We start from the raw sequence: 9,112 nt of genomic DNA on the forward strand, positions 1-9,112 counted from the left end.
CAGCGCTGTATCCGTCGATCTACCTGCACGATAGGCGTGTTGCCCATGATGCAACGGCAATGACGTCAGAGTGGTGGACCTTATGTGGTTGTCTATGATCTTCTCCATTGCCTTAAGAAGGAATGATGTTAGACTAATCGGGCGAAAAGATTTCGCCAGCGAGTAGTCTTTCTTGCCTATCTTAGGAATGAATTTGACACAGGCTCTCCTCCACGACTTTGGGAGATACGCTAGTGCCAGGCTTTCCCGCATGATTTTATTAAAATCGGGGTAAGCAGGTCCAGTTCTTTCTGGAGTAAAATCGGCCATAAGCCGTCCACCCCAGGGGTCTTATAGGCCTCAAACGAATCGATGGCCCATTGTACGGTCGACCAGGTGAATAGGCATTTTGCCGTCTTCCAGTCCTCCGAGGCCGGCTTATGGTATTCATCACTATCCTCTGCTACCGGAGTCAATGCTCCTGGGAAGTGTGTTGTCAGGAGGGCCAGGGCCCTCTCTTCCTCACTTTTGGTGTAGCTGCCGTCTGGTAGTTTTATCGCCATATGGTTTTCACCTGTACCTCTAGCTAGTGCTCTGTGCAATCTGGCAGCCTCCGGGGTGGAGGTGATGCCTTCACAGAACAATCTAAAACTGTGGCAGTTCTTGGTCACTGTCCATCAGCGGGTCGCACCAAGGCAGTGCAGCGCGCCCGTACCATACCCGAGAGGTGCTGATGCGTGCGTGCTGACACCTCCTGTTGCGTCCCGATTGATGATTCAGCTAAGCCCCCGCACCAACGACAAGGTGCGTGCCCTAGCGGGGGGATGTGAGAATAACTAGCACAACAAATTTGACGGCTAATAATCTGAGATTTGCCTGTGTAAACGGGGTGATTAAAAAACGAGCTTTGATTGAGATAATATTGATATGTGAACATAGTTCTACTCAGTATTTGGTTCAAAATTATCAATGCCAAAATTACTTGGTATCGAATAGAGCTGCAAAACTATCGATAGTTTCGATTGTTTGAAAAATACTATTGATATTTTCGATAGTATCGTATACTATCGTGTTGTAAATGGGCGCGTTCATAAGCCGTAGCTGTTGGGTAACCGTTGGCTGTTTGTCTTAGAAACGCACATTTGAGTAGTTACGCTCAGCCCAACAGTTGGCAACTTTCCGCCATTTTTTCCAGCGGAAAATTTTTACGCTACCTGAACTCAACGTGTTGGGCTTAGCCTAAACAGATGATCGAAAAGACTTACGCCACTTATATTAAATTTAACGCCGCTTTGTTAGGTGGCAGTTGCAAACAAATTTATTATATTTTATATTACTGACGTGATAAAGTAACTAAAATATTTTATAATAATACTACGTTTCTAAATATATGTTTTTAAGATGCTTGCTATATAATTTTACACTGTTTGATTCATTGTAACATTGAACGATTTTTTCAACACGGTGGCCGCTCAGCGTTGAGTTCTAAATAGTATCGGCGCAACTATCTCTATTTGTTGCATTTTCATTTATCAGCTGTTCATTTGGCAGCATATTCATCAAGCCGTTTCTAAGACGTAATTGTTGGGTTCAACAGTTGCCAGCAGTTTCGTAGCAGATGAGCTAAACAGCTACGTCTTATGAACGCAACCAATGTACGGAAACTTCGGCTCCGAACAAAATGTGTATAATGTAAATTTAAATATTGCACATATAAAAGTATAAATAGGTAATTCTCTTGTGCTGCCCGTCTCCACAGGATAAAGTTTATATCTTGATACATATGTCCGAATATAATTTGCCAATGGAGACCGCTCATTGCTCTTCAGGAGCAATATATATCAGAGCTTATATCTTGTCATATATTGCCGGCAATTTGGTAGTTTAACAGCTACATGTTCATTTGCATGAAAACTTCGTGACGACAACATTATTGATATTTTAATATAAAAGCAAATATTGAACTGTTTTCTGTTAAAATATTTGTTATTATGTAATTGGATGTAAAATAGCCTATTTTCTAAATTTTTTAAGTGATTAAATCCGGCAAAAATACGTTTTAAAAGCTATCTCACATATGCTTATATCAAGATATAAAAAACCCACACAAATATTGCCACTGATATAATTTATATCTAGCGACCAAAATGACAGTTGGACTGCAATAAATTTTATCCTATGGAGACGGCCAATATGTAAAGATCACGAAATTTCAATGCACCGGCACTATCGAAACTATCGACTATCGTCCGAAAACAATCGATGTTTTTCCAAAAATAAAACTATCGATAGTACAATCGATAGTTTTGCAACTCTAGTATCGAACGAAAAGTATCGAGTATGTACTTGTATCTTTTCATCCCTAGTTGCAAATGACGACTGGAGAGTGAAATAGTAGTAATTCTTATAATGAATCCTGAAAAACTAAGTAATTCGTCCAAGATTCGGCAAAATGTTAAGACGGCGACAGACTTGCAAAGAATGAAGCTGGAAAAACTAATGATGAATCCCGTATGTTGTAGAGAAGTTGGATTTGGTAAAATACAGAGATGGCTTTCCATTACATCGGTTTTTGGGGTGTTGGAACCCATCCAGACCGTTCAGCTATAGAAAAACTAAAAATGCAGATCGATAGTGCTTTTTACGCTGATTTCAATTATATGTGACCTGGTCTACGAAACGGGAGCTTACGTGCGAAAACTAGTTTTCTGTGAAAAAGCTGTTAAAAGTAAGCAACTCGTTTCGTCAGTTTCTCATTATCTCGTTAATTGTTCTCCGCGCCGGACGTCCAGTAAGTGTTGTTGTTGGTCCAGTAAGTGTTGTTGTTGGTCCAGTAAGTGTTGTTGGTCGGAATATTATTATAGTTCATCGTGTAAGTTGCTAGTGTGGAACATTTAAAAAAGTAACACTGAAGAAGTGACGTTTACTGTACTTCTAAGCAAGTTAGGATTTTCTGCTTTTCACCACGTGAAAAAGCATCTCATCTTCCATCCGAATCAACCAAAAAGTGAAAATTGATTTTTTGACACCTAAGCCCCCTTTCCGTAGACCAGGTCACATAAATATTTGGCGCCATTGAATAGTAGAGGTTCAGGTTAAAGTTATCACCCTTAGGGCCGGTTACTCAATGTCTGGTTAACACTAATCTCCGCTTAAACATCACTATCGACGTGTTCGGCTCCATGCATATAACGTGGAGTTGGTAACGTCGATAACGATGTTTTACCGGAGATTAGTGTTAACCAGACATTGAGTATCCGGCCCTTAGGCCCGGTTGTACAAAGTCTGATTAGCACACATCGGAGGTAGAAGCTCTGGTTAAATACAAAGACTGCTTTATCGATCGCATGTTATGTGCATGATGTCGGAAACGTCGATAATGATGTTTAACCGGCAAGTACTGATAACCAGGCATTGAACAACCAGCCCTTTGCTGTAATCCGTCGTAGTTTCGATTTTGCTTCGAATCGTAAAATTGGTATGCTGAAATCCGCGTTGTATCGTAATTTCGAAATTCGTAGGCCATCTTCGGAATTCGTAATGTTGGTATGCCTGAATCCGACGTAGCTATCATTTTTACGTATTTTTCGGAAATTTTGTTCGAATAGCAACTCGTGTCTGCGCGAAGCAAATTGTTTGGGTTGGCTTTCCTTTATGGCCGTTTGTTAAAGGGGCGGTGGGCGACCTTTTTGGAGAGGGAATGAACCGCCATTGACAAAATTGAAACCCCCGACAACCTAGGTCCCCTATGGACCCATTTTTATATATCAGACATTTTTATAAAACAACCATTAACCAAAATAGACATCACTGGGGCGGCAGCTCCAGGTTTACCACACAGAAAGGGAATTCTAGTTACCTCATCCTTTCCCAAGGTTACATCACTGGGGCGGTAGCCCCAGTTAGGTCACACAGAAAGGAGAATTCTACGTAGTGACGGTTATAATCCCTAAGCACTGCCGAAGGCCGCCTACGCAGAAAGGAATTCTACGCAAAAATACTGGACGCAAGTAAAAATTGCGATTTTTGGCCATTTTTCTAAGGAGTCCGTAGGCAACTATAGGGGGCCTAGGTGGTCGGGGGTTGCATTTGTGTCAAAGGCGGTTCATGCTCTCTACAAAAAGGTCGGTTGGAGGTGCCACGCCCACTCCCCCTTCGCCCACCGCACCTTTAACGAACGGCCATAATGGAAAGTTTCCCCTTGTTTGGGTTGGCGAGGAAACTCATAGTTTACGAGAATTTTGTTGTTAAATTTGAAAATTTCACCTAACAAAATGTACGATAACAAACCATTTCAAACAAATACAAGTGTGCAGACAACACACATTCCAACTAAATTAAGCTCTTTGAACGTTTATATATTTCATATTGGCTGCATTTCTTTATTCATTCTGAACGTTTGGAATAAGCTTTTTTGTTTATTTATTCTTTAGAACGTTCCTGATGATATGTTGACTTATATTTCAAACGCATTCTGTTTATTCCGGCTGTGAAATGGGATTATCCGGAATGTATAAAGAAACGCAGCCATTATATTAATTTCATTATTTAACGATGTCATTTAACACATTTATAAATTTGTTTACTTTTCTTTAGAGAATATGATAAGTGCTAATTTCTTAGGTGTTCAATAGCAATTATGAATATTATTTACGCAGACTTCTCATTTTTGTGTTGCGTTGTCAAGCGTGTGAAACACCTTTTGACATCGTAGTAGCTTTGACACAAAACTCTTTTAACGTAGGCGGGCTTCGGCCGCGCTTAGGGATTATAACCCTTACTACGCAGAATTCTCCTTTTTGTTTTGCCTTGTCAAGTGTATAATACACCTTCTGACATCGTAGTATTTATGACGCAGAACTCTTTCTGCGCGATTTTTTATTACAAATTCACGCCTGCGGCGCTTTTTCCATAAAAATCAATACTTATAAATAATAAAAATTTTTAATAAAAAATCGCGCGATTTTTTATTAACAATTTTCGCCTGGGCGCTTTTTCCGTAAAAATCAATACTTCGATAAATATTGAAAGGTTGTAATTGTAAAATCGCACTTGTGGCAAATTCATCAAAACCTAGTGCGGAAAGTCCAAGTGTTTTTTGCAAATAACTCTTTAATGAATTAAAAATGTTAATTTGTGGATTGGATTGTTATTATTGGCGTTAAGACGCCACCACTCTCGAACTTTTTCCGTTCATTTTGACCTGGTTCCGCTAAAGTGCACTACTACCTAAATTAATAGCATATAACATTAATACAGTTGTTTTATTGCACTGCTGGCAGTTGTACTTAAACTTAACGTATTTTTTACGAAAAACATACATTTTTATAAAAAAGTTGCCATAATTTCGTTTTTTTACTTTTTCTCAAAATATATTTGCATTATATATATGTATATTTATATATATGTATATTGAATGTAAAGTTCCTTCAATTACCTTTCCAACTGTGTCCATATTTTGAAAATCAGTACAATAGTTTTCAAAATATAAGCTTTTAGAAATGTTGGAAATCCACGTTTAGCCCCCCCTAGCGCCGCCCCTGTCAATTTGCACCAAAAAAAAGTTTACCATTAAACTCAGTAGAAAGGGGTACACCACGTCCACGTTTTCTTTTTTCTCTAGTTCAAGGGTCCGTATTCTTTAGGTATTCCGCAAGGACTTTTGATTTGGCATTGGTGCGATACTCACGTGTCTTTATTTTTGCGATTTCTAAAAAAGAAGTGAGATTTGTGCGATTTTTTGCGATCAATGTGGTTTACCCAATGTTGGATAATCGCAATCCCGACGAAGGGGCATCCGAAAAAGGGGTTAGTCCGCGAAGTAACAATATACACCTGACGCAATTGAATACGTGGTCTTCATTCAGGCTTTCAAGGGCAACTCACAGTTGCCTCTTGTGAAGCTCGGTAAGTTCCTACATGGCTCCTTTGAGGACATGCCATCTTTTTCGTCAATAACAAAAAGATTAAAATTGTTACTAACTGGCGTTTCACGGCAAACGCCATTTCCAAAAAAATTTCGCTACGCGAAAATTACTTGACTTCCATTCCCGCAGAAAGGTGCGAGGTAAAAGGCGTCATTGCTATTCCGGCTGGCAATGATTTCACTGAAAAATATATATTTGAAACCCTAGAAATTAAACAATTTCTCGTATATGGTCCCATCACAAAAAAAGATCCCACCGACAGGTCTCTTAGAGTTGATCTAGACCTAATAACAGTCTCATTCACTGGAAATGTCCTTCCTTCACATGTGGTTCTTGATAGAGTAATTTTCCCTGTCAAGTCATATGTCGAACCATTGATTCAATGCCGCAAATGCTGGCGATTTAATAGTACTGAGAAAGTATGCGATCGCCCACGAAAGGTATGTTCCAAGTGTGGTAAAGAGCTCGAAGACGTATGCTCCGCAATGCCTATGTGCGTTAACTGTCACAAGTTTCATGACGCTACCGTTCGATCTTGCGATAAAAGACAATCTCTGAGAAAGCTAAAACTGGAGAAAGCTAAAGCCCATGAACCGAAAAAAAAACGAGAAGCCATTAAAAAATCTCTCAATGTCTTTCATACATTCAACTTTAATTCGGCTGACTTTCCGCCCATTCCAACTAAAAAACCTCGAGTGACTACGTTGTTGTTGTTGTTGTAGCGGCTACAACAACCCCGCCCAGATCGGTTGGTATCTCAGTCGTTGTCGTCAAGTTCCACTAACGGCAACCCTAGGAAGCGTGCAGCTTCTGTGGGATTTGTCCACAGGGACAAGGCCGTTAGGGTTGTCGGGTTTTCCAGGCATGCGAAGAGATGTTTCGAGTCATGTGGGGTCTCTCCGCATGCCGGACACTCATTCGGCACATCCTCATTCAACCTACTCAAGTAGGAGTTCAGCCTGCTGCAGTAGCCGGAGCGAAGTTGTGCGAGTGTAGTGCATGTCTCCCGAGGCAGATGAAGCTCTGTCTCGTCTATGTCCGGGGGTGGTATGCCTAGAACGGCATACTCGCTGTCTTTTGTGGCTAAAATAGTGGAAGGCACTGTCGATTGATATATTCTTTTGAAGAAATTATCTTTCAAGGTTCCGCCTCATAACTTGCGGCATGTTTCATTATTTTATTTAGTATTTCCGAAATTCAACTATGTGAAATTCTCGCCTTTATTCAGAACCCTCTCTAAGTTAAATGCGCTCTTATTTGGAAAAGTACGTTGTGTCCTGCTAAATTACTTTAGTAATAAAATAAGTAATATTTTTTTTAATTTACAGAACAAGCCAGTAATCGTGCCAACGCTTCAAAAGGAAAAGGATTATAATCAGACAGTACCAAATTTTGTCCGTAATGTTATGGGATCCAGTGCTGGTGCAGGTTCAGGGGAGTTTCACGTTTACCGCCATTTACGAAGGAAAGAATACTCCCGACAAAAAAATATGCAGACAATGAGTATTAAAGAGCACCACGATAACGAATTCCAAAAAAAAATCGAACACAATCGGCAGGTCGCAGAAGCAAAGACTGCTAAAAAAAGGGCGAAACGCCTAAAAAAAAAACAACGGAACAGAATAAAACGCAATGAAACGGGAAAATTTGAAAAAGATGACCATCACTTGCTAAACAACTAAATAGTGTTATATTATTTCGTGTTATATATATGTATGTAAGTATTTCAATAAAAATGTGTGATTGCAGAGAATTTTCCATCACTTCTCATACTCCGAACTGTTTTTACGACACGATAAAAATGGCATCTACAGTATTTACGCTGCGTCGCTTCGGAGTTACCTATTGTTATCACCAGGAATGGATGTTTAGGACCTAAAAACCTATAAAAAAGGCAAAATAAAATAACGAAATAGGCTGGAAAGGGCAAAATTAAATAGCGAAATAGGCAGGAAATGGCACTAGAAATAGCAAAAAAGGCAAAAGAACGAACTAAAAAGAGACAAAAACTGAAAAATAACACTGGTTTACAGGAAAAATATGTACTCTATCCCTTTAGCAAAAAAAATGCAATTTCCATAAAATCCGTTCCTTGATTATCACTTACCCTATTAAACCCAAAAACATAAAATTGCTATGTGCATTAGAGTGCCCATTGAAATTTTTTCTTTGAAATTTTAAGACCCTACCCCCTAATTTGCTTCCTTGCTGCTTGTGAGAAATATTATTGCCTATTTTTATAGATCTTTCAAAAATCATTTAGAGGTCGCGACTTGTCATTTTACGCCAGAAAGTACGGCTTTGAAGATTTATCAGTTTTTGAATAACTAGTTTCCATTCAATTTTAAAAATCTAACAGGTTATGAGAAGAGGATTTATTGGCCTTTAAAGCCATGTATAATAAACTAATGTCAGACTTGGATTGTCGGGATCTTTCATCGGGAAAATTTAAAAAAAGCTTAATTTTTTTAATTTTAACCATCACTTATTTCCACAATTTCAAAACATGTAGTACCATTTTAAATTAAATCTACTTCCAAATAAACTGATACCTCATTTATTGCAATCGCATAAAAATTGTCGAAGTTCAGCCACTTTACTTAAATACGGCCTTGAATTTCTGTTTGTATATATCATATACATATCGTCGCCTGGGTAAAAGATCGTCGTAAGCGCAATTTTGACGACTTTTAGTTCTTGATGCAGTTATATATTTTGAAATAAGGTCTTTCGATTGGTGTTCTCAGTTTTTATATATCTCCTTTAGTTTCCGAGATATTGACTAAAATTTTTCGTTAATTTATTAAAAGTTTAGTTAGTCATGCAGTCATTTTAAACTAATCAATATCTTAAAAATGGCGTTCTCCATTTTTGGATATCTCCTTTAATTTACGAGATATTGAGTAAAAAGTGTCGTAAATTTAGTAGTAGTTTTCTATTCCATTTTGTAGTATTTAATACAAAGTGGCTGCTAAATTGAGCACAAATGTCGCTTACGACGAAATTTTACTAAAAATATAGAACATTTTTGAAATCGGACCAAGCCCACGGGCTCCACCAACGTAGCGGTAATTTCAAAAAACTCGAAAGTGTTAACTTCTGGAGTTATTTAAACACGTTGATCTCTAATCGAGCTTAACAAATTACTGACTTATTGTTGGGTTCAATGTCAAACAAAGTTAAAAAGGTTGAACTAAATGTATGTT

At 38.6% G+C, this 9,112-nt stretch overlaps 1 protein-coding gene across 4 annotated transcripts; it reads left to right on the forward strand.

The window, feature by feature from the left end:
• The first annotated feature begins 2,322 nt into the window (after positions 1-2,322).
• Positions 2,323-7,678, forward strand: LOC118742231 (PRKR-interacting protein 1 homolog). Of its 4 annotated transcripts, XM_036474142.1 has the most exons (3): positions 2,331-2,515; positions 7,092-7,171; positions 7,235-7,678. In XM_036474142.1, the coding sequence occupies exons 1-3, from the start codon at positions 2,389-2,391 to the stop codon at positions 7,586-7,588; spliced, it is 561 nt and encodes a 186-aa protein (XP_036330035.1). In that variant the 5' UTR covers positions 2,331-2,388; the 3' UTR covers positions 7,589-7,678. The 4 variants fall into 4 exon arrangements, with proteins under 4 accessions (XP_036330036.1, XP_036330035.1, XP_036330038.1 ...); XM_036474143.1 differs by lacking the exon at positions 7,092-7,171 and having other exon boundaries at positions 2,323-2,490; XM_036474145.1 differs by lacking the exon at positions 7,092-7,171 and having other exon boundaries at positions 7,235-7,524.
• The last annotated feature ends 1,434 nt before the right edge of the window (positions 7,679-9,112 follow it).

The sequence above is a fragment of the Rhagoletis pomonella genome, unplaced genomic scaffold (genome assembly GCF_013731165.1).
Source record: "Rhagoletis pomonella isolate Grant_MI unplaced genomic scaffold, Rhpom_1.0 Rhpom_scaffold_00007, whole genome shotgun sequence".
NCBI lineage: Eukaryota > Metazoa > Arthropoda > Insecta > Diptera > Tephritidae > Rhagoletis > Rhagoletis pomonella.